Source organism: Petromyzon marinus, chromosome 55 (genome assembly GCF_048934315.1).
Source record: "Petromyzon marinus isolate PM22_M1 ecotype Great Lakes invasive population chromosome 55, UKy_Petmar_22M1.pri1.0, whole genome shotgun sequence".
Taxonomy (NCBI): Eukaryota; Metazoa; Chordata; class Hyperoartia; order Petromyzontiformes; family Petromyzontidae; genus Petromyzon; species Petromyzon marinus.
This window is the reverse complement of record NC_133721.1, coordinates 7263716-7290140: the sequence shown is the minus strand read 5'-3', so window position 1 is coordinate 7290140 and position 26425 is coordinate 7263716. Positions and strand designations below refer to the sequence as shown.

At 48.6% G+C, this 26425-nt stretch overlaps 1 protein-coding gene across 2 annotated transcripts in view; it reads left to right on the top strand.

Annotated features, from left to right (window-relative positions):
• LOC116954415 (transcriptional coactivator YAP1-like) overlaps positions 1–26425 on the top strand; it is a 73629-nt gene that overhangs the window by 31244 nt on the left and 15960 nt on the right. For both annotated transcript variants that reach the window (XM_076052303.1, XM_032974905.2), the window contains 4 exons: positions 13755–13981; positions 19512–19624; positions 22747–22862; positions 23924–24106. In XM_076052303.1, the coding sequence (XP_075908418.1) occupies positions 13755–13981; positions 19512–19624; positions 22747–22862; positions 23924–24106 (639 nt within the window). The remainder of the gene's footprint in view (positions 1–13754; positions 13982–19511; positions 19625–22746; positions 22863–23923; positions 24107–26425) is intronic.

Below are 26425 nucleotides of genomic sequence, written 5' to 3'. Positions count from 1 at the left end.
ACACGGGGCTAACAAACAAAAAATATTGAAATAATAATCAAAGAGTTTATAACTCGCACATTTATCACGAAAATACAAAGCAACTTCCAGTCAGCGACGTGGAGGTGCAGAGCCAGGGTGAGGGTTCCTCATACCCCCAGACCTAGACGCGCAGTGGACAGATGCACACGCAGTCAGCAAGCGGACGACATTTCTGACTCTATTGCCAAAAAAGGACTGGGCAGCTTAATTCCGTGCCATTGTTTTTTTTTGTTGCAGAGGCATGTGCTTAAAATAATGTCCCAACCCATGAGGGCCACTCGCACAGCTGTGCGTGAACGTCTGTGCGATGAAAACTCCCCCCCCCCCTCTCCCCATCCTACTCTCTCCCTCGTGTTCATCTCCCGAGGCAGCATCTGGCCGAACACAAGTTGTCGTTTCCCCCAGATAGGAAGCAAAAAGTCTAAACAAGTGCAGGGTTCACCATGCTCAAAACAAAATGCTGCTGGATAGAAAAAAAAGCAAACAAACGCTGGTCTTCTTCTTGCGCATCGGCTCCGCAAAGAAAGCCAAGAGTCCATGACCAGGCCTGATCGCCAAGGGATAGCCTTGCCGCAGACTGAATGGATGTCGGAAATTCCCTGCACTGAATTGACAAGGTTCCCATAATTTAACACCAGCATGGGTTTCAGCATGATCATAAAATAATGGTTCAGACTTTCCAGCCTGTAAACATTGCTAACCTATGTTGCTTACCGGCCTATACCAAACACTCTCGGCAGCCTATAGGCTGGTAAACATAACCATTGTTTTGTTTTGGGTGGTATAATAAATCATCCTATGTTTGTATAGTATCTGTCCATAGTTATCTGACAGCGGTTGGCCTCCTCGCCCTTTTCATACGGCATTTTAATTATCCAAGGGGAAAATACACTCCGTAAATCCGGTGGAAGCAGCATCATGACCGCATGCCTCAAATGTCCTCAGCAGTTTTCCCAGACGCCGTAGCAGACTGAGTGGGCATACAGCACTGCTGGTCGCACTGCCGGTAACGTTTTGCTAAAATCCCTCACAGCTGAATATCAGTGCAGTTGTCAAGAGATCGCACTTACTTCCAATTGTCACCGTATATATATACACGAACACTGCCTTGAGCACAACAGTAGCAATACCATGACTGGTCTATACAATTCTCGCCTGCGGCAATATGTTCAGGAGCTAAACAGCAATGTCGAGGCATGCTGGCAACTACGGTGGTCCATAGTTTGGGTTTCATAGCCACAGCCGCACTGTGGCTCATCTGTGATGTAAACCGTTAACCCTCTCCCATTCTGAGACGCGTTGCAAGTTGCAAGGGTGGTGGGTGTCCCGTTCGCACCGCTGCTTCTGGGAACGCGCGAACGTGTTCCAGCGTTAATTTTATTTAGAGAGGCGTAGCTGCCCCATTGTTTTTAAACACGTTGTACTCGTTGCAGCCAACCGTAGTGGCACGACCGCAAACTCTAGGATGGCTGGTGCCAAACTATGCCACACGCCCTCCCGCATGGCCTTGTGGGAGCCTCGGCACCGATAAAATTTATTAATTTTAGTTTTTCTTTCTGTAATTCCTGCCACGCCGAATGATTAGAGTCAATGTCGACGAGCTTAGCGTCCAGCACCGTAACCACTGCACTACTCTGTCAGATAACCATGAGTTAAGAGTTTAATCTCAACTGCACCTGTGCCAACAGACGCCAGCCTCAATTCATTCTTAAAAAGATGATGACGGTAAGGGCTGCAGCCCTGCAATTACTTTCCCATGCCTCTGCTGGAGGAAGGCGGCGTGGGGGGGGGAGGCGGATTCAATAAACTTGCGCCATAGTTTAAACTGCCGTGCCAGGTGAACGAATCGAAAACCGGCGACCTCTGGATTGCGAGTCAGGTTTTCGTGCCATCTCTTACACCACCGCGGCGTCATCCGTGATTCACTCGCGGGAACTACGGCAAAAAATAAAGCCACCGGACTTTGCGTTTGAGCTAATTTCGCGAATGTCTGTCTGTCACTCTCTCTCTCTCCCTCTTCTTGCGATCCACGCGCCTAACTTTGAGCGTTTTGTTACATTCTTCTCCAGAGTGGGGGGGGGAGGGGGAGGGAGGGCTGCCTTATTTGTGCCTCGCGCGTTGGCTGCTTCAGCTGTTGCGCGGCAAGGGGGGGGGGGGGGTCGAGCAAGGGGGGTTGAGTGGGCACGGCACGTGCAGCGGCCAGCTCGGGTGAGGCGACTAATCCTGAGGAAATGTGGATGCTGCGGTCGGAATAGGAATGGAGAGCGGAGCGAGTGAGTGGGCGGTGGGTTAAGAGAACCGGCGTGGCAGCGCCTCAGCCACCGTGGGTGTCATGGATGTCCGGACACTCACAAGCGGTTGTAGAGACGCGGCTAAGAGGCACCGACAACATTTTGGACAAAAAAACACGGTGTTTCTTTTTTTGAGTCTGTGATTGTATACCTCAACTAAACTATTAACTTACTTTTTATTTTACCCGGGTCAGGACCACTGAGCTATTTGATTGTTTTTCAGAAGCGACCTGGCCACAAATGATAGTTGAACGAATTGGCTTATCATGTGGACATTATAGCAGCCAAACACTTTAAATTCACGTTGATTCTAAACGTGGAGAACATGCAAACTCCAAACATACAGGAGGCATCAAGTCGGAATCGAACCCACAACCTCCTGTACAGTGAGGGAAAAAAGTATTTGATCCCCTGCTGATTTTGTACGTTTGCCCACTGACAAATAAATGATCGGTCTATAATTTTAATGGTAGGTTTATTTGAACAGTGAAAGACAGAATAACAACAACAAAATCCAGAAAAACGCATGTCAAAAATGTTATAAATTGATTTGCATGTTAATGAGGGAAATAAGTATTTGATCCCCTCTCAATCAGAAAGATTTCTGGCTCCCAGGTGTCTAGGAGCACTCCCTTTAAGAGTGTGCTCGTAATCTCAGCTCGTTACCTGTATAAAAGACACCTGGGAGCCAGAAATCTTTCTGATTGAGAGGGGGTCAAATACTTATTTCCCTCATTAAAATGCAAATCAATTTATAACATTTTTGACATGCGTTTTCTGGATGTTTTTGTTGTTATTCTCTCTCTCACTGTTCAAATAAACCTACCATTAAAATTATATACTGATCATTTCTTTGTCAGTAGGCAAACGTACAAAATCAACAGCGGATCAAATACTTGTTTTCCCTCACTGTATACCAGGCGAGGTCGCTAACATCTCTCCATACATCTGACACAAATGCCGGACAGACCTTTTGTAGACACAGTAGTGCATTAACAGTAGGCTGAGTACTGAGTCACAGTCGAACTCCTGTTAACCCTGATAAAGTGGTGGAGGGGGGGTGGGACATGTCCAATCTAGCCAGCCCTTCAATTACTCACTGATATTCCTGCAAGAGTTGAACCCTGGCATGTGCCTGAAGATGTTGGTTGTAATTGCCAACGAAACATCCCTGTCAAATCGTTAAACATGGTGGACTGCCCTCTGAAGCAGTAATACATTGGCTTCCATACTAATGGGGTTTTTTTTGGGTTAGATCGTGTAAATATAAATGTCTTTAAATCCGCCACCACCCAACACAGCCAATTAGTAAGATTTGTCATGTAAACAAAACGTGCCAATTAGTTACTAGTTCAGCACACCGGTGTGTTGGAGAGTAAACCCACAAAATGTACAATTCGAGTATGAAGTTTCGCCTGTAATTACAACCAGCTTCTTCAAGTGATAGCCATAAATTGTGGAGGATTCATCCTGTTTCGGTCTTAAATAGAGTGGGGTAAATGTGATGTCTTCACTTGTGAGCCAATCACGTTGCTGTAGTCATATAAATGACAATGGATGCCTATTGATGGTTGGGTTATTGACAGTTAATCAACATACAATACGTATGTGCAGTATGCTAATCTGGGAGTATGCAGAGAATATTCATTCACGTGGCTCTCCCAGGCGTGCGTGCGATGCCAACGCGCGTTGGCATCGCACGCACGGCGACATGACCCACGGATCAGGACCAATTTAACGAACCGTTGGATTGGTCCGGGCGAAAGCCGATGCGTACACGTCAAATTCGCCGGGTGGGCCGTACACCATCAGGATGCCCCCCCCCCCCGATCCCAACTTCCAAAGCAAGTGTTGGGCTGCGCCCCAAGTGTGGCAAGCCAGCGGTACAGTGAATGGTGTTCGCACTGCGCTGCCATACTGGCGACACGGGTTCTATTCCCAGCCGAGCGTATCGCTATCTTAGTCGTGTTCTGAGTGATCCCTCGGTTGACTCATCCTCAAATTACCACCTTGTGTCAGTGGGGGGGGGGGAGGGGGGGATTGCGGTGGGGGGGGGATCGATTGATATTTAGAAGAGAAAATACATATAATGCTTTATTTATTAGGATAATAGGTTTTTCCCCTTTTTTTCTGGCCAGAAAAAAATGGGAAAAACCTATTATCATATTTTGGTACTGGCAAAGGAGGTCCCATGAATGTTTTATTTATAATTTATGTAGGGCCCTATTAAAAAAAAAAATTGGTATTTTGGGACTACCGCCTCCCCCCGCCCCTTGGGAAGTTTCTAGGTCTGCCTCTGCCTGATGCAGTGCGTGGACATCAGCACTGGGGAGACAAAGGCGGACACGTGTGATGCTGGCCACCCACCTGGTCATGTGCGGTGCTGGCCTTCATAGTTAGTTCATAACAGCACTTGCCACCGGGCAGCCTGTTAGGCCACATGGGCGAATTTTTGTTGCTCTATGTGTGGCACAACTTTGTTTGAATACTGGAAGAATCCGATGAGCTATAAAGCTCTTTTTCTGAGATATTTAGGAACACAATAGTAGTGCAAAGTACAAGAAAGGTCAACAAATCACCCAAACACGTACAAATAAAACTAAACCATCCCCATCATACCAGGCAAAGGCCACGGATGTAGTTACGTATATGTTCAATACTTCATTTGAAGCTTTTGTGACTGCAGGAATCCATACTCTTTGGTTCTTTCCGTGAAGTCACGTAGGTAGAAAAATAAAATAAAATAAAAAATATAAATCACGACGTTTCGACCGCAACACAAGCGGCCGTCCTCAGGTGGGAAAAAAATAATCATCCAGCAGTGGAACTGCTGAACCCCCCTAATCTCCCCCATTAACACAACTGACGTGCTTGCGTCCAGGGATGGAATTTCATTCCAGCTCAGACCCCGCCCGCTTGCCCATCGCCACGTAAATAACCTCTTGTTGTTGTAACAGCTGTCTCGCTGGTTCAGCAGTTTCTACTGCTGGATTTTTATTATTATTTTTCACCTGAGGATGGCCGCTTGTGTTGTGGTCGAAACGTCGTGATATATAATTTTTAGTAATAGGTTTTTACCCTTTTATCTGGCACCAAAACTGACACCTTTATTCAAGGCATCATGTTTGCAATAACCACAACACAAGCAGTCAAAATGCAAACAAAAAGAGACAACTCTGATAATGATGATGGCACTGTCCTTGAATTTGATTGGTCCACACCCGAGACGGATTTTCTTAGAGCCCAGTCTCCACTGTTGGACCAGATGACTCCAAAAGGCGTACAACTCAAAAACAGCGCACTATCAGAGTATTGAGAGCTCGGGGTAAGCATTTACACTATGATACCTCCTTTTGGCGTCATCTGGTCCAACACCAGTGGAGACTAGGCTCTAAGAAAAGCCGTCTCGGGTGTGGACCAATCAATTTCAAGGACAGTGCCAATATCATTATCAGAGTTGTCTCTTTTTGTTTGCATTTTGACTGCTTGTGTTGTGGTTATTGCAAACATGATCCCTTGTGTAAAAGTGTCAGTTTTGATGCCAGATAAAAGGGTAAAAGCCGATTACTATATCTTGCTACTGGCAAAGGAGGTCTCATAGTGTAATATTTTTAATTATATTAAATTTTTCTACCTACGTGAAAGAACCAAATAGCATGTTCAATACTCGCCAGTGCATTTCGGTAAGAATCGGAGTGCTCCAACCCTGATACATCCGATTTATCACGGTGCGCCTGCGAACGGTGCGAGAGAAGTTCAACACGCGTACGTAACGTACGACACGACAGCGGGATTTTAACTCCAGCCGAATTTCACAGCAGCGACGGTTTGATCGAAACGTCACGGTTCGCTACTGCGAACTTACAGCAAGAGCCACCTTTTGCAGCGGCGGCGGCGGCGGGGCTGCGTATTTTTATTTCCCTCGCAAAACCAATAAAAAATGATTCCTGGAAGAACTTTACTGCTCCTTTGCCGGGCACTGAGAGGGGGGGGGAGGGGAGATGTAATTGAAGCCACACGCGTCCGTTTGCGTTTGCACGCACGCACACGTGCACACATCCACGCGCGCACAAAGCGATTGGCACCGCGCCCTCTGTTCCACATACTTTGAAATAAAAAAAACTTTCTGTTATATTTACCTTCCCCCCCACCCAGCTCCCCAAACACTCCGCAGAGGTGGAAAGTTGAGCGCACATCAGAAGTACATTCCAGAGGTCCGTTCTCTCGGCGTGGCAGCTGAAACAATTTAACACGTGGTCGGCTTTCACGACCAATATCATCCACAATACATGTTTTTTTTCGGGGTTAGATCGCGTAAGGATTTGCGTAAGTATTTACGCGATCTATCCCCCCCAAAAAAACCTGGATTACGGCTAAAACAATTTCGAGTTTCTTAAATCTCCCCCACCTCTGTCCACCCAGCAGTACATCAGAATCAGAATATTTATTTACACTGGAGGAATCCGATGAGCTACAAATCTCTTCTTCACAAATGTCCAGTAGGGGCGGGTAAGAACGTCACAACAACAACAAAAAGACGAAAGTCGTGCAAAGTACAAGAAAGGTCAAACAGATGGGTGCACCAGCGTTTGTCGACAAGCAAGTTGCATGCGGTGGGTTAAAGCGTGGGTCACTTCCACCACTTCCCAGATGTCTATCCAGTGTGGAAGAGTAGACCAAAATACCATTTAGATATCCCTCCAGTGGAGGCCCCTTCCTGCAGCAGTGGCATGAGCAGGACATTGCAGGGCCGCGCCTTTGCCTTTTCCATTTTGCCTCTTGCTAAGCGGCGAGTTCAATGGCTGAGGCAAGCGATATCGGTACCAGATGTTTGACCGCAAACCTGATTGAGAACAGGGGCAGCCTCTTCCCTGTGTTGTGACTTTGAACAGCGGTCGCAGCGCGCACGGAATAACCGAACGCATTCCAGAGTTGTTCCGCTCCTGACGGCACTGTACACAGCCGTCTGAGTATCAGCTGTTCTCTGATCTTCAGCAGGCCAAGGTTTCTCTCTCTCTCTCTCTCCCCGTATCCACCTGGCGCTGATGTGCTGCAATGGACAGCGCGCTAGAATTGAGATCCAGAGGTCGCCGGTTCTATTCGACCTCCCGGCGCGACAGTTAAAAACAACGGCGCGAGTTTTCTTAAATCTGCGTGGCCCACCTCTTCCAAGGCGTCTGGGTGGCATGGAAGGGTAGGCCAAATACCTTCTAGAGGGCCTGTCCAAGTCATAGTCCCATAGTTCCATTTATGTTGGTATAGCCCTGTGAGCCATTCGGCTCTTGAATCGGGTGCAACCGCAACAAACAAAAAACAAAAACATGAACAAGAAAACATCTTAAAGTGACTATGTGACTGTGCAAACACAAAATCCAGAGAAAAAAAAAACATCAAAAAATAACACCGTACACCAACGCTGTGTGCAAAAATCCCAGTGGGATGCAAGTCAAACAACAACAACCACAAGACAACTAAGATTAAGGCCATCAGTCTAACTCCGTACTACAATAAACAAAAACATGGCCAAACCAAAAAAACTTTTCGAAATCACCAAAATGAAAGCCATAAATGCAATGTAACAGTCTCCTTCTGGTGGAGGCTCATCTGCCAGCAGTGACATAGTTCGCACCAGTGCCGGATTAAGCTCGTGCGGGGCCTGTAGCATATGTTATAAAGGGGCCCTAAATAAAAAAAAAACACGTAAATATTAAAAAACATACATTTTTAAACTTGCACAGTAAAGTAATTGTATTTTTTCACTTGCTATAAAGCCAGGAAATACGACGAATCGCTAACCTTAAACACCCAGTCGTTCATAAAAGTTGAAGGCAGTATAGTACTATAGTGATAGAGCAAGTGCAGAATCACTGAACCGGAATTGATAGCTTGAAAGCGTTTAGCGCGGGGCCCTTGAAAGTGCGAGGCCAGGAGCATACGTACGTAGCTACTTTTGCTACGAGGATAATCCGGCACTGCTTCGCACACTGCACTCGAAACCTTGTGATCTGAGTTCGACTTCCTGCCACAGCTAACAGGGCTGGCCGAGTGCTATCTGAACCGGTGCTGCCTCCGGCAACCCATCTCCACTAACCCACAATGACCAGCTTAATGGAGTAGGATCGCTGCCGTTGATACAACTTGGGGAGGTCTTCATCCAGCAGTGGGCTTGCCATGTGCGTATGTGCGTAGAAATTATTTTGCGCCGTACGCATCCAATCGTGCTAATCGGACGTGCGGGGGAAGGACAACAACCCGAATGCACAAGAAGCAGTTCTAAAAAAATAAGTTTTCAATCTAAGTGGCATAGCCCCAGTGGCATCCTAATGTCGGAAAAAAGAGCGTTCCAGACGGCCACAGAAGTGCATCTGAAAGCGAGCGATGCGGTGACCGTCTTTGTTCTATGGCTAGCCAAAAGGGTGCCATCATTATTCGATGATGATAATGATTTGACCACACGTGAAACACAGCTTTATGTAAATTGTGGTGATACTGCTTTCACAGTGACGCATGGGCACATCTAACGAGAGCTCAACTACAACAAAAACGCAATCATTGCCGTGCCATTGCCAGAGGCGTCGCCTATCGTAGAGTGATTCCTTTTTAACACGTAGCAGGAGGCTTTCGCGACCAATAGTATTCTTAATCGAGGGTGTTGGGTTACATCTCGTGAATGTAAGTGTGTCATCAGTGACGACATCACATGTATCCCTCTATTTAAGACCGAAACAGGAGGAGGATTTCTCCACAACTCTGGCTGTCGACTGATGATGCTCGTTGTAATTACTGGTGAAACATCGTACTCGAATGGTAAATGTTGTGGGTTTACTCTCCAACACACTAGTAACGAATTGGCATGTTTTATTTACGTGACAAACCTTACTAATTGGCTGTGTTGGGTGGTGGCGGGTTTAACGACACATTTATATTTACGCGATCTAACCACCCCAAAAAAAACCTCTATTATGGATAATGATTCCTCTTCATGGCAGCGTTAACGATGACTACGTGCCTGTTCTTTCTTCCAAGGATTGTAGAATCTGTATAAGCAGGAACACTCACAAAACTCCCGTACTGTTAGCGTCCGTTCCTCGCGATGCGCTGAGCGTGCCGGCGACGGATTCGCAACCGCCCAACGATTCTTTGCGGCACGGAGCCCAACTCCCTAAGATTAAATTAACAGAAGCTGTCCCTGCATTAAGCCCACTTCTGGGTAGGCTGTAACGTGATCGGCAGGCGTCAGACGGGGCATATATTTGACCCAGCCCGCAGAATCCATCCCAGTTTAGCATCCGCATTGGTAGCGTCAGAACCAACACAGTTGTTTTGGAAAGAGTATCCGCTTTGCTGCTTTTTATTTTTGCCATTTCACTGCGGAGGGAATGGACAGCTGCTCGCAGAGAGGCTGTTTGGCGCTGGCCGATATGAAAAAGCCCTCGGGGGGGGGAACCGGAGGCCCAGAGGCAGCAACCTGCTACCTCTGTCATTCTCACGCCTCTTCCTTGCCAGGCCGCCTCGCAGTGATGCGATCGACTGCATTGTCCGGCACTCGGCGTGCGGCACAACGTGGATTATCCCCCCTTCCCAGGAACGAGCGACGGGAACTTTCGCCAGCAAAGTGTTTTTTTTTTCATAGTTTTGTGAGTCAATAATGGTGTGACTACGATAGAGGGAGGTGAGGGAGGGAGATAGAGAGGGTAGGGGAGGGAGGGAGGGAGATAGAGAGGGTAGGGGAGGGAGGGAGATAGAGAGGGGAGGGAGATAGAGGGGGAGGGGAGGGAGATAGAGGAGGGAGGTGAGGAAGGGAGATAGAGGGGGAGGAAGAGGTGAAGAGGAACGGAGAGGAGAGGGTTTGGGAGAGAGTGAAAGGGCATGAAACGAAGAGGCAAGAGAGAGAGCATAATGGGAAGTGGAGCGAGCGCTGGAAAGTGACAATAAGTGGGAGAGAGTATTTAGGGAGAGGCAAGAGAGATTGAGCCAGGAAAGGGATAGTCGGGAATAGGGAGAGCGATTGGTGTTTGGAGAGAGAGAGAGAGACAGGGAGAGAGACAGTGGGGAGAGAAGTGAGTGAGATGCAGTGGACGATAGTCGTTGTGCACTCGTTGATGACCGAGCTGAGATCATTTGCTACACCTGCGAAGCCAGTTGAATTACAGATGGCTGCCTGCATCAGAACCCAAGTACCTTGGCAGTGCCACCACGTGGTACCGGGCCCTTTAATCTACCGAGATGCTTCTTAATAGTTCTTTGAAGCGGCAACAACATCTCTCTCTGTCCATCCACTCATCCGATCCGTGAATCTCCAAAATCCTTGGTTGCTCTGCCAGCGTGTTAGTTGCAGCATAAAAGCGATTCTCGTGCAAGCAAGCGTGTGCACGCCAGCATGGGGATACGCTCTCACTCGCAGGCGCTCATCATCCACATGCAAAGGAAAGGGTAGATTGCTTTCCACACAACAACATCAACTGCAGCTGTCATTCGCCACTAGGTGGTGGTGACATCTCCACAGTGCTTGTGCTCGGCCAGATTGCACTTTGACGCCACGTGAAGTGTGTGGAAGAAGGCTTCACTGGCATGAGGCTCATGGGACAGAGCCAGTTGTTGTGGGCTAACTGACTGAGATGACTGACAGATGCACCCACGTGTTCTCCCGGCTGTGCCCACTCGCCGCATTTGAGCTGCCCGGCGCTTTGCTCTTTGCTGCGAGCGTCGCTCCTCTGCCCTCCGTCGTTGTTAAAAGGCAACTGCCCCCAGTAGCGTCCTTCATGAGCCTCAACCACAGAGGCCGATCTTGACACCGCTGGTGCCGGTAATCGGCAAGTCCACTCAACTCCACATCCCCCTGTACGGCATCACTCCATCTCTTCTCTATCCCATGGCGTGCCTGTTTTAGCCCCCTCGATCCGTCCAAACAGAAGCTGCATAGGCATGTGGTGGCCGGGAATGCGGGCTACATGACCCGGCCAATGCAGCCTCGCCTGCCGGAGGAGCTCACTGTTGCAACTGTTTTCAGAACCTTCAAGGGTCTGTGAGCTCCTCATACAATCCGTCCCGGTTAAACCCCAGACGGATCGTAGACGGGCCTGCCTAAATGTTTTAACCGGCGCACATGTTCCATTTAAAGGGTCCTTGTTACACAACTGTGGCCGGCAAGAGCCACCGTTATGTGGAGTGATAGGTAAGGTAGCTTCCGCACAGCTGAACACAGCAGATGGCAAGATAATGCTGCTTGACCGAGCGAGCAGCAATTACCAGATCACCAGCGAAAAAGAAGGTTTGACCAACAGGGAGCTATCCGTTGACCACATCCAGACCTCGATCAGCCACCCGTTGTATCTGTACAAGATGGAAATTATTCTGGTACAGCGATGTAAATGTCTGCAATTACACGAAACTTCCCTTGGCTTCCCACACACATACAAAGACAAAGATCGACCTCATAGCCTTGAACAGTCTGTTGGGGCAAGTGCCTTTGGGCACCTATAAAGGCCGCCACATTCGCTGTGCGTACGTTGATCTGCATTCCACAGTGAAACCAACATATCGGGTTGGTGCAAGCGCAAGGTTTAGAGTGACATGCAACCGTTTTGTTACAAAAGCATCAACGTGTAAATGTAAAGTCACAAATACACGGAGGGCAATGATAGAGGCACGATTTACGTTTGGAGTTTGCGTGTCTCTCTCCCCTTGGTCACGTGGATTTTATCTCCGGCTCCTCCGGGTATTCCCTCCACATTTATAAACGCGCGTTTAGAGCATTTGGCCGCTAGATATTTCCACGTGATGAGCCACTTCGTTAAGGTCGTCTCTCAAAAAGAGCTCTATAGCTCAGTGTGCCTTACCTGGTAAAAATTTAAATAGTTCAGTAAATTTTATAGTTTTAGATAAGCATTAAAAAGACAATGTAATTTGTATTTATTTAATGAACATGCAATCATTATCTCTATCTCGCATCAACCATTCGCATATTCAACTATTCACGAGTGTCGTGTTTTATTTAAGTGTGAGCTAAATAAATAATAAACGGTACATCAATATTACAAAACGTGGAGTCAAGTTGACGAGAGGTAGCCCTGCGGATCGGTGCGTTGAGAGCTATGGACACGAACGTCAAACACACAAATCCGAGCAGCCACGAGTGATGTTTTTGTTGTTGCAAATCGTGACGAGGATTGCCACCCCACGTGCCCCTGCGGGAGGCACTGACAGGGAGAACGGCGACTTTGGGGGAAGTTTTTGGGCGATTCTCGCATTCAGCGCGGTGCCACTGCTAGCTCCCGTTTTCCGTGCGGAAATATATTCATTTTATGGCATGATGCCGAATGGACTGTAATAATACGGTAGTTGGGAGACCAATTAATTGGATGCGTGGCATAATGCGTGCCATATCTGCGTATTGAGGGGATGTTATAATTATTGCTTTTAAAAAGTTGAGGATTACATTGCACAGACAGCATTCGTGTTGTCGTACTGTATCGATTGAGCCTTTATCAGTTCGAGCCTCAAAGTGCCTGTATGGCTGTGTGCATGCAAATACGTTTAATTAACAACATTGATATTCGACTATTCTGCGGAAAGATAATTTTACTACAGCAGCGTTCACAAAATGCAGTGTCCCCCCCCCCCCGCTGTCAATCTTTGTTTTTTGCTGCGGGAGTTTTTGTCACACTCACTTGGCACGGCTCTTTATCAGAGCCAGACCGTCCGATTATTTAATCAATCGTTGACTCTGCTCGCTGTCCGTTCAGTTACTCGATGACTCTGGTAACACGAAAAGAGCTGTGGAACGAGTCTCACCTCCGTCCCCACGTGCGCCGCTGGACAGGAGGTGATGGGGTGGAGCCTGGTGATGCCATCCATCAGAATGATCAGCCGCGTCACACCTGGGTGTGGCTTGCAGGGGGGTTTCCCTCCTTCAGGATGTGGGAGCCGCCAACATTTTTTATTAAGGGGGTGCCTGAGTGGTTGAGGTGCCTGAGTGGTTGAGTTGATTGGTCGATTACTCGACTAATCGTTCAACCTCGAACTGTCGTTGTTGTGTTTTCCATTTTCAACGTAGTTTCTTGACAATATGGGCCAAAAAACACCACCTACCATGGGCAATTTGCCCTACTGGAGATGGAGATTATCATACAGGCTTTTAGCGAAAACATCTTTCAAAAGAGGCACATTTGCCAACGTGGGATTTGGGTCTGTTCCTTCCTGCTCTTGGGCACAGTTTAGAAAACAATTCGAACTTCAACAAATTACTCAAACGTCATCGCTGCTGCAGAGCTTGCGGCCCATCTTCGTCGCCACGTAACGCCCAACATTTCAGTTCAGAATTGAACGAAATCGATCGCATTTTGGAGCCTGTTATTGTATCAGCAGATTGAGACCAGGTTGGCAACGCATTTTTTTTCCCCGCGTCTCATTGTCTCCGTTTCTCTCTCATTCCTCCTCCAGCCATTCCGCAGTCGCCCGTGCCCCCCATGCCAGCCCAGAACGTCGTGCAGCAGTCTCAAAGTGGCCCCGTACCGAGCCTGCACCCAATGAACGCGGCCGCGTGTGCCCTGGTGTCACCACAACAGCAGCAGCAGCAACAGCAGCAGCAGCAGCAGAAGCTACAGCTGCGGAGGGTGTTGATGGAAAAGGAGAAGCTGTGGCATCGTCACCAAGAACTCATGCAGCAGGTAAGCGACTCACAGGGCTCTCATCTCCCCATCCTCCCCCTCCTCCTCCTCCCCCTCCTCCTCCCTCCTCCTCCCCCCCCCCTCCTCCCCCCCTCCCTCCTCTTGAACTGAACTCTGAAGCCGCAAAGGCTGCCAAGCGCGTAAACCAGAATCCGGAAGCTTTATTCGGACGGGAGGAATCCAATGAGCTGTGAAGCTCTTCGCGTCCGGCAGAACGCGGGGACGGCAATGCCGGACTGCAAACGGCGCGACCCGAAAACCTATCGGAGTTTCCGTGCAGCGCGTTTGCCGAAACCCACGCACCGCTGTACAATGGGTGATTGTAAGAAAGATTGGGATGGACGAATCCGCGGATAGTCGGGTTACGGATAAGCGGAGCTTGACCTGTAGTAGGCTATGTATATTAAAATGCACTCTGTACATTAATTGCATAGTTCTACATGTAACAGCCCTGTGCAAATCTACTGCTCGACGAGGGCCCCACCGCACCGGTCAATGGGAAGTTGGGAAGTTGGTCAAAGGAGCATTGAAGTACAGCACAGCAATGGACATTATTGCTGCGCTGCCTCGCCACTGCCCAGGACGTAGTCCCCCCTCCCCGTAGTCTGAGACGCCTGTTGTGCATGGCGGTCACCTATTCAGGCCCCAAAGCTTGCTGAGATTTCCGAGCTATTTTTTTTATTTATTTTTACGGCGCATCAATTAAAAAAAATCACGAAGATAAAGAGCGTTTGCACAAAAACTTCGCCTTCCCGTCCGAGCCCTTTCCTCCGTTGCCTGAACCCGAAACGTGAGGTTACCTAAACGGGGCCCCCGCGGTGTTCAGGCTGAAGCGTGCCTCCCACAAAGGCTCCCCTTTGTGCCACGAGACGGCACACACACACACCCACGCATGCTCGGGCAGGTGTGGAGTAGCTTCTGGTGCTGCCTTTGCTATGCACAGGACGGTGGCTCTCGAAGCTTTTTTCGTATGGCCCCCCCAACCTCCCCTCCACCCCTGCCCCACCGTGCTAATCGGAGGCGCGGGGGAAGGACAACAATCTAAACCCAACAAGCAGTTCCAAAGAAATTCGTTTTAAATCCTTAAAATGTGTTTTCAATCTAGGATGTGGTGGCGGTGTTGGCTGCGGGAGTGATGGTGGTGGTTGCCTGATGTTGGTGGTGGTGTGGGTATGTATGCATGTATGTTGAACTTCTTTCACACCGTACGTAGCCAACCATGCTAATCGGAGGGGATCAAGAACAGTCAACTCCGCATCATTCGCTCCGTCGCCTCCCTCCCCACTTCATGGCCAGCCTCAAAAACGCACATTTATTCGGTTATGCTACGGATAATAGTAATAACGATGCAATTGATAACGCGCACAGTGTTTCACAGACAAAAATGACCGTGACTCTGAGACGCCGAGTGAAGTTCAGTGTCGCTCGAAAGCCAGGCGAGAGAGGAGGTGGGGCCGCGGTGGCTAGGAGATGTTAACTCCCTCGCCTGGTATGCAGGACGTCGTGGATTCGATCCTGACCCTGACACCTACTGTATATTTGGAGTTTGCGTGTTCTCCCCATGGTCATGTGGATTTTTTTTTCCCCGGGTACTCCGGTTTCTTTCTCCACATTTAGAATCAACGTGCGTTTAGAGTATTCGGCTGCTAAGAATGTCCACGCAACGGGCCACTTCGCTGGGCTATCATCCGTGGCCCAGGTCGCTTCTGAAAACGAGCTCTATGGCTCGGTGGGCCTTACCTGGTAAAATAAAATTAGTTTAGTAGTTTACAATTGCTTATTCTCTTAAAAGTCAGTGCAGATTGAACGCTGCTGCTGCTGCTGCTACTGCGACGGCAGCGAGATGATTGGATTACAAAGCGGCACGGTCTGCCACGGAAAAAAATAAACCGACGCCCGGCAGTGTCCGACGGTCCTGCTCCGTGTCGTAGTGAGGCGGAGGGTTGTGAGTTGCTCTGCTGCTACGGAGAGTTCTCTACCGCGAGCAAGCTGTAGTGCAGGGTTGGCGGGAGAGGGATAGGAATGGACGAGAAGAGAGACGAGGTTTGCGGAGGTGCAGAAGTGCAAACAACAAAGAAGCTCGCTAGAGACATTCGTCAACGACGCTGTGACCTTTCAGGGAAGGGACATTATTCAAAGCACAGAATTAGAGAGGCCAGATATCTAGAGTGGTCACCTGGAGTGGATAATAGACTGCACTTTACACTACGGACACTGAGAAAAAAAATGACATTTTCAAAATGCTTCCTGATTAACAGGTTTTTTTTTTAAATTGACGTATAAATAGTTCACGTTATCACCTGCACGGTATCCAGGCCGCAGCCTGCTCTGCCCCGCCACCAACCTTCAGTTAAAACTACTGGCATAGCAGCTCACAAGCAAGATGTGTTTAACTCTCTCAGTTCATTGCCCCGGTGGAGTTACGGTACGAAGTTGGTTCGACATTTTTTTAGGTCACTTAGGCTCGTCTCTCAGTCGCGACGACGATAAGTCGTGAGATGCAGGAAATATTGCATTTTTCTCCCAGTCTTGCGTTTAAAAAAAAAAATGTACAGTGCTCGACAGAGAGAAAAAAAACTTTGACGGACACAGGCCACTCTTTCCACATTCCTGAGTGCGCGTGTAAGCTGTGGTGGTGGTCGCCGGCCGTGGTTTTGTTGCAGAGGGGAATTGCAAAGGGGCACTTTTTTTGGCTTCAAGCGCTCAGATTTCGCCCCTGCCCTCCCCGCCGTTGCAGTAAGGTTCTGGGTCATCGTTGTTGTGGCGGTGGGGGAAAAAAAACACAACCCCAGAAGAAATATTAACCGCGCGTTTAGTTAATTTTGAACAACGGGTGTTACATTATCCGTCATCTCTCCCTTCTGTCCGCTGGAGGACCGCGCAGGGTGATGGAGATTTTGTTTTATATGAACAGGCGCATGTTGTGAATCCACTGCTGGATGACGGCCTAGTTAAGGGACCAGCAATTGGGGAATTGACTTCCTTGACGGCGACACATCGCCACCGGCACGCGTACTGAAGCACACGCGTGACGGACGTGTCAGCTTGCCCTACGTCTTAAAATGCCACGCAAATAGGGGGTGGGGGGGGGAGGCGGGTTATGCGCGTAGAGGGGAAAATACATTTTGTTTGAATATAATAATCATTATAAATGTTAAAATCGTAAATTTTACCCAGGAAAGGCTCAGGAAAAAAAAAACGTGAAGGATTTATCTAGTTTTTTTAGGAGAGTTCTTGCACTGCTGTGGACAAGTAGCAGTGGTTCGTTAGTCAATTGGTGGACAAGTAGCAGCGATTCGTCAGTCAATTGGTGGACAAGTAGCAGCGATTCGTCAGTCAATTGGTGGACAAGTAGCAGCGATTCGTCAGTCAATTGGTGGACAAGTAGCAGTCGTTTGTCAGTCAATTGGTGGACAAGTAGCAGCCTGTTCATCAGTCAATTGGTGGACAAGTAGCAGCGATTCGTCAGTCAATCGGTGGACAAGTAGCAGCGATTCGTCAGTCAATTGGTGGACAAGTAGCAGCGATTCGTCAGTCAATTGGTGGACAAGTAGCAGCGATTCGTCAGTCAATTGGTGGACAAGTAGCAGCGATTCGTCAGTCAATTGGTGGACAAGTAGCAGCCTGTTCGTCAGTCAATTGGTGGACAAGTAGCAGCGATTCGTCAGTCAATTGGTGGACAAGTAGCAGCGATTCGTCAGTCAATTGGTGGACAAGTAGCAGCGATTCGTCAGTCAATTGGTGGACAAGTAGCAGCGATTCTTCAGTCAATTGGTGGACAAGTAGCAGCGATTCGTCAGTCAATTGGTGGACAAGTGGCAGTCGTTCGTCAGTCAATTGGTGGACAAGTAGCAGTCGTTTGTCAGTCAATTGGTGGACAAGTAGCAGCGATTCGTCAGTCAATTGGTGGACAAGTAGCAGCGATTCGTCAGTCAATCGGTGGACAAGTATCAGCGATTCGTCAGTCAATTGGTGGACAAGTGGCAGTCGTTCGTCAGTCAATTGGTGGACAAGTAGCAGCGATTCGTCAGTCAATTGGTGGACAAGTTGCAGCCTGTTCGTCAGTCAATTGGTGGACAAGTAGCAGTCGTTCGTAAGTCAATTGGTGGACAAGTAGCAGCGATTCGTCAGTCAATTGGTGGACAAGTAGCAGCGATTCATCAGTCAATCGGTGGACAAGTAGCAGTCGTTCGTCAGTCAATTGGTGGACAAGTAGCAGCGATTCGTCAGTCAATCGGTGGATGAAGGCCTCTGTAGCACGCTGGACGGGTTGGCGAAGGCGGGGGGGGTGACCATAGATGTACTTGAAGGGCAGTACAACAATGGATTCTCATGCACTGGCCCCCTGCTGTCGAGCATGTCGTCCTCACAGCCTGTGACAACCTGTCTGTGCGCAGTGGCGGTCACCCGTCCAAGCACCGTCCAGGCTCAACGCTGCTTAGCTTCCGAGGTTTGGTGCGATGCGCAAGTTGGCACGTGGATGGGGGCGGGTGTCTTCCTGCGCAAGCGAGCGTGGGCCAGTGTTCAGTGGTGGAAGTTCCCATGGCTGGGCTAATTTACTCGAGGCCATCGCTGTTCACTTCCCGCAACAGCCACGCTTTGAACGAGCCCTGCAGCAGGGCGACGAGCCGAGTCGGGATTTGAACCCGCGGCGTTGTGATCGTGAGTCAAGCCCTGCAATGTGAGGTGCCACGGTGGCCAGATGTTAACTACATCGCCTGGTGTGCAGGAGGTCGTGGGTTGCATCCCAATCCTGACGCCTGCTGCTGCTGCTGCTGTATATTTGTTGTTTGCACGTCTCCCTGTAGGCCGCGTGGATTATTGTCCGGGCCCTCCGGTTTTAACCTCCTCATTTAGAATCGACACGCGTTCAGAGCATTTGGTTTGCTATACGTTTCCACGTGATGAACCGCTTAGTTGAGCTACCATTTGTGACCAGGTCGCTTCTGAAAAAGAGCTACATAGCTCAGTGGGCCTTACCTGATACCATAAAAAAGGAAATCGCTAAAACATGGATGTTATCCCGAACTTCTTTTGCCATCGTGCGTATCCGACGATGCTCACTGGAGGTGCGGATGACGTTCCTGGAGACGTCGCTGCAGAGCTCAGTATAGTCGTCATCATAATCATCATCGTCGCTAGAGTCATCAATAATTTCATCACCATCATTACCATTACCATCATCATCATCAGCGTCAGCGTCACCGTCACCGTCATCGCCACCGCCGCCACGATCATGAGCGGCAACAGGTGCCGATGTTGTCCATAATTATTGACGGCGATGTCATTGCCGATGCTTCTTCCATTGCTGCTGCTGATGGACACGACGGTGACAATTATTCTGCTGCTCTGCTGCTGCCGTGATTGACGACCACCGTCGTCGTCATCGTCGTCGTCACAATCACGGTGGACGACGCGTTGTCGTCGGGTTGCCCCACGCAGCCGCTAGAAATCCGCGAGCGCTGTCGGAGAGCGACGGAGTCACCGATGATGAAACCCTACGCCTGACCTGACCCCACTGTGTCCGCAGGAGCTGATGATCCGCGAGGGGGTTCAGCCGATGGCGCAGATGCCCACCAACCCCACGCACAGCCCGGACCCGAGGCCTCTTCCCAGCAGCACCTCGGACCCATTCCTCTCCAGGTGACCCTCCTCATCTCATCGTCGTCGTCGTCAGAATCGGGGTTTTTAAGTTGAGACTGCAGGAGAAATCCCGTGAGCCTCCTTGAGCTCTGTGCTTCACAGATGTCCAGTCTGGGCACACGGGGTCAGCACAAGGTTACAACGGGAAACGATACAAACGCTGACGACGGGAGTGCAAACAGAGAAACGGGGTAAACCATGTAACGAAATAACTAAGTAAGCGTTTAATTGTACAGTAAAACCTTGGATTGCGAATAACTTGGTCTGCGAGTGTTTTGCAAGACGAGCGAAAATTTGTTTTAAAATAAATATTCATTTGATAAACGAGCGAGGATCTTGCAATACGAGTAGTGTACGTGTACGCTTTGTCTGCCGAGCGTCACGTGATCACAACTGATACACGAGTGCTTTGATATACGAGTGCTTTGTATTACAAACACGTTTCCGGAACGAATTATGCTCGCAATCCAAGGTTTTACTGTAGAAGTGCAAATTAATGGAGCTTGGGCAACGAATATAAAAAAAAACGAAACAGTCCCAGACCACACCAAGACCACACGCAGCCCCCCATTGAAAATGGCAGATTAACACTGAACTATCGATACATGGGTAAGGATCAAATTACAAATCGCATTTGCAAATGTGATTGCTGTATCCGGCACTAATCTTCTGCTGCAGGATATAATGACCGTCGTTTAACATTTATAAACCGCTGCAACGGCGGACTACATCTTGAGCAGCCAGAGAAAAAAAACCCAGCGATTGAGATCATTCCTTCCGCGTGAAGGGTTTGCAGGCCCAAGTGGGACGCTCCGAAACAATGTGAGATAGACAAACCGCACAACAAACAAGATAACTAAATCGACAAGCGAAGACACGATTGGGTATCCGCTCGTAATTGGCGCTGAACCACCGGAGTTGTTAAAATAACCGTCTTGCATTTTGTCCTAAATTGACGAACTCTGGGTGCATTCGTTACAATCGCTGGGTAAGCTGTTCCACGACTTTGGTGCCAAAAGCCACCAAATGGCATTATCCTTAATTTCATCTGACGTACCTTTAACAACAACAACAAAACACCCCTCCATCACTCGGGTTTCTGTGAAAGAGAACGCAGTGTCAGGGGCTGACTGCACAATGCCTGTCAGCCCCTTTCCATACTTAACAGTGGCTCAAGTGGCACTGAAGGTTTTTCTCGTCAAAGGGGTTGCCACAAATATTGGGAAACTAAGGTGTCGTAACGTAGAAGATCTAAAGGTAAACCTGGCATCCGCGTTGCTAAATTTTGTTGTTGCCGTGATTATCTGAATGATGTTATTCCCTCGAAATGTTTACGAAATTCGAAGTCGATCACTACATTTGTAAAAGCTATAAACCGTTACATTAGTGCTTTGCGAAATGTTTTTTGGAGCAATTGACAGCAAGGTGATGATCTCGTATCTCGCGGAATTGTATTTTTAGTGTGGCTGAGAGCCTGTTATTTGTTCAAAGCGTGATAGACTGTCATAATTACAAAGGTTTGTAATTGGTAAACGGCAGTTGACCTTTTGAGTGATCATTGAATAACATTGTGTTTGTACAGCATTGACTGTGGTGTGTGTGTACAAGCCTTTAGTGTGTGGGTGTACAAGTCTGTGTGTGTACAAGCCTATGTGTGTGTGTACAAACCTGTGTGTGTGTACAAACCTATGTGTGTGTGTACAAACCTGTGTGTGTGTACAAGTCTGTGTGTGTACAAGCCTATGTGTGTGTGTGTACAAACCTGTGTGTGTACAAACCTATGTGTGTGTGTACAAACCTGCGTGTGTACAAGTCTGTGTGTGTACAAGCCTATGTGTGTGTGTACAAGCTTGTGCGTGTGTGTGTGTCCACGCACTGTGCTTGTGTGTGTCCACGCTTGTGTGTGTGTGTGTCCATGCGCTGTGTGTGTCCACGCACTGTGTGTGTATGCATACACGGCCACCACCAGTGACGATTATCTGAACCGGTCCTGGGCCTCTCCTAGGTCGACTCAGCCGTAAACGAGCACCTGGCGCAGTGTCATTTCACAGATGGCGATATATATTCTTGGTTATTTCGGTAAAGTCACGTAGAAGGGAAACAATAAAATCATAAATCATTTCGGGTCGTAATTGATTGTTCACGCTTACGGTGGCTTTCAGACCGCATCCATTATTTTCGTCTCCCCCCTCCTCTTTTCCGAACATAGATGGACTCGTCCATCTGAATGACTGCCAAATCGCTCTCCGTGGTGCTAACGTTAAAAAAACCGCCACTTTTTCAAACTTTCTTGCTGTGGGTTTCACACCTGATGATGATTGCTTGTGTTGCAGTCGAAACGTCGTGAGAATTTGATTGTTTTATATTTTTATTATTTCATTGTTTCCCTTCTACGCGACTTTACCGAAAGAACCAAGAATATGAATCCCTGCAGTCACGAAAGCTTTTAATCAAAATATGGCGAAATGTTTCACAGATGATTCTGTTCTGCCAGTAGGGATAAATATCGCAATATAGATTCCCAATCGAGCAATTTGCGAACAATCTTTATCAAATTTTTTTGGACCATGACACCGGCGACAAACCATCACGGCCCACTTTTCGTGTGCATTTCGCCGGGGGAACTTCATCACCGTGAAGCAGACGGGGCCGTGTTTGCACAGTTCATACCCTCCGCCCCACCACCACCACCACCGCAGTGATAAGCGGGGTGGCCCTCTCGCTTCGAACCTCTCCAACAAGACGCAAACTCCCGCTCGGCCGTGTTGTAGCGTCCCGACAACGCCCCTCCCGGACGTCTGCGAGAAAAGAGCTTTCGATACTCTTTGGTTCTTTCGGTAAAGTCACGTTGGTATAAAATAAAATAAATCACGACGTTTCGATCGCAACACAAGCGGTCGTCCTCAGGCGGTGGAACAGCAGTTCCACTGCTGGTGTCGCGCCCGAAACGTCGCGATTCATTTCATTCTCTACCTGCGTGACTTTTACCGAAAGGACCAAATAGCATGGATTCCTGCAGTAACGAAAGCTTCAAATCGAGCGCTTTCTAGCTCATCGGATTTCCTCCGGTATGAATAGATACTGCGACTCTGCCTCTAACCATCCCGAATTTGTGAACGCAGCAATGGGCCGTTCCACTCGCGGGAGGCGAGCGCCGACAGTGGCCTCGGCATGGGCAACTACAGCCTCTCCCGCACGCCGGAGGAGCTGCTCAGCAGCCTGGATGAGATGGACACAGGTGAGGTAGCACAGCGGCGCTGCCCGTCGCCGCCGTCGCCCCCAGCAGCGTCGTCACCCTGCGACGCTGACGACGAACAACGTTTTGATCGTCGTCGTTGGCAGCAGCGGTCATCGTCGTATTCATCGTTTATCGTCGTCGCCGTCGTCAGCAGCAGCAGCAGCAGCATTGGAAGCATCGCCGTTGACGTCGACATTATTGTCAACGTCAACATCAGTATCTGTTGGCGCTCATGATCATGGCCGTGGTGGTGATGATGATGATGACGGTGGTGACGCTGATGATGATAATGATGGTGACGAAATTATTGATGACTTTAGCGGTGGCGATGACGACTCTTGTCGCTGATGATGATGATGCCACTAGTGACGTGTATGATTTTGATGATGATGATGATGATACTGCTGATGACACATTGGTGTGACTATTCGTGCTTCTGATAATGATGTTGATGTTAATTACGAATGATTGTGATTTTGATGATGATGACAATAATAATAATACTCCTGGTGACACTGTTAATGTTGATGATGATGATGATAATGCCACTGTTGACAAAAACGATGGTAATCATAATGACAATTCTCCCGGTGACACTGATGATGATGATCTAACTGTGGAGGCCGTCCATAAATTACGTCACGCACCTGGGGGGGAGGGGGGGTCAGACATTTGTGTGTGTGACGAGAGGGGGGGGGGTTGAGAAATGTGACGTCACGTCAAAATGCGCAACTTTAAATAAATATAGACAACACGTTCTACTTGATTAAATAGACTTTTTTTAATAAGTGTTTTCTCCGACAACATCAGAGTGCAGCGCCACATTAAATACGCACTACAATGACAATAGTTTAAAGCGATTTGAAGCATGTTTTTTTTTTGGGGGGGGGGGGAGGGGCAGAGCTTTGTGACGTCATATTTGAGGGTGGGTCTGACTTTTTGTGACGCCGTGTGACGAAGAGAGAGGGAGGGAGGGGGGGGGGGGGTCAAAAATCGTCCAAAATCTCGTGACGTCATTTATGGACGGCCCCTTAGCACTAACGATGTTGCCCTGTCTGTAGGTGCCGCTCCTGTCCCATGCCCTGGCAGCCACTTTGGTGCTCCCTCCATGGGCCAGCCGACAGCCGGGAATCCGGCTCCGTGTGCTGTGAGCAGCCAGCAGTCCATGGCCACTCCGTGTGCCATGCCCTCTCAGCAGTCCATGTCGGGACCGTGTTCCATGTCTGCTCACCACCCATCCAGTGGTGAGACAATTAAACGATGCCATGCACCGTGTGCCTTTGTCGATGATTGTTTGTACGCTTAGCAGTATGGGCTGCGGTAGCGTAGCGGTTAGCGCTACGCTACCGCTACGAACCCGGCGACCCGGGTTCGATTCCTGCTCACGGTCAACACCCGTGACGTTTGTCTGAACCGGTCCTGGGCTTCCCCTAGGTCGACTCAGCCTCAAATGAGTACCTGGTGCGGTGTGTAAAACTTGCCACTGGGGAGACAAAGTCGGCCGGGCGTGGTGCTGGCCACCCACCGCCTCGTGTACCGTGCCGGCCTTCATAGGTGCTCGCTAACAGCACTTGCCCCTACAGTCTGTTGAGGCCATATGGGGGATATTTGTCTTTGTAGCAGTAGCGGTTAGCCCACCGCACTCCCCCTGTGCTACAAAGCCGGCGACCCCATTGCTATCCACAACCAATAACGTTGACAAATATACGAGCCAGTCTTCTGGGCCTCCCCTAGGTCGACTCAGCCATAAACGAGTACCTGATGAGGTGTGTAAACATCAGCACTCGGGAGGCAATGGGTATCGGGCGTGGTGCCGGCCACCCACCCCCTCGTGTGCTGTGCTGGCCTTCATAGGTACTGCTCGCGAGCACCACTTGTCCCCCAACAGTATATCCATACACTTCACAAAATAACCATTCAGTGGCGACCTTGTGGACAATTTTAATTAAAACGAATAGTACAGCGTCTCCTTCGGATATCTGAATCTCCACGCAAAAGATCAAAGTGTTTTTTTTTCCGCTTCCCCTTCGCCACACGGCTTTCTGTTCGTACAACTTAGCGGCGTTGGGTCAATGCATGCAAATTCGGGAGCGCTTTCAGCATTCAGTGTCTCATCGGCAGAATCGGCCTCGTCTCAAACCAATGTTGGTGAACTGCCAATTATTTACAGGCAAGGACCTTTTCTGAAAAATAAAGCATTCTTACTCTTTGGTTCTATTGGGTAAAGTCACGTAGGTGAAAATAAAATAACAAAAAAATCACGACGTTTCGGCCATAACACAAGCGGCCTTCATCAGGTGAAGGGACGAGACTGTCTGGAGGACAGCGCTGGAGTGGGAGAAGCCACGCTTAGATCACGAGATCACGACCTTTAAGCTGCGTGAGAAGAAAAACACAAAGCACCTTGACAAAGGAATTAGCATATAATTTAGCATTGAAATGGCTCATTGAAATAGCCAAGTTAAAGTATACACATCCGCAGAGGTACCCCTTGACAAAGGAATTAGCATAGAATTTAGCATTGAAATAGCTGAGTGATTAGCTTGTAACTGGTCACAGTAATAGCTATGTTAAAGTCAGAGCATGTACATTCACCGAGGCACCTAGTACTCATCAAACATGAGAATTTAGCGAAACACATCCACGCTCAGACAGCGGACCTTTAAACTGTGTGCGAGCAAACAAGGTGTTCTGACAAAGAAATTAGCATAAAAATTAGCATTTGATTGGCGGATTTTAGGAAAGAGGTGGTGTACGTGCCGTTTGGCGCGGGGGGGGGGGGGGGGAAGGGGGTCAGGGGGAGTTTACCTATTGATGGTGTGAAAAGGGAATTTTTTTCACACCATCAATAGGTAAACTCCCCCCTTCCCCCCCCCCCCCCCCCCCGCGCCAAACGGCACGTACACCACCTCTTTCCTAAAATCCGCCAATCAAATGCTAATTTTATGCTAATTTCTTTGTCAGAACACCTTGTTTGCTTGCACACAGTTTAAAGGTCCGCTGTCTGAGCGTGGTTGTGTTTCGTTAAATTCTCCTGTTTGATGAGTACTAGGTGCCTCGGTGAATGTATATGCTCTGACTTTAACATAGCTATTTCTGTGACCAGTTACAAGCTAATCACTCAGCTATTTCAATGCTAAATTATATGCTAATTCCTTTGTCAAGGGGTACCTCTGCGGATGTGTATACTTGAACTTGGCTATTTCAATGAGCCATTTCAATGCTAAATTATATGCTAATTCCTTTGTCAAGGCGCTTGGTGTTTTTCTTCTCACACAGCTTAAAGGTCGTGATCTAAGCGTGGCTTCTCCCACTCCAGCGCTGTCCTACAGACAGTCTCGTCCCTTCACCTGATGAAGGCCGCTTGTGTTGTGGCTGAAACGTCGTGATTTTTTGTTATTTTATTTTCACCTACGTGACTTTACCCAATAGAACCAAAGAGTAAGGATCCGAGCAGTCACGAAAGCTTTAAATCTAGAAAAGGATTCTTAGTTCAGTGCAAAACCTCTGCAATGCACAAACGTTGTGGAAGGCGGTCATAACTAAATAAAAAACAAAACAGC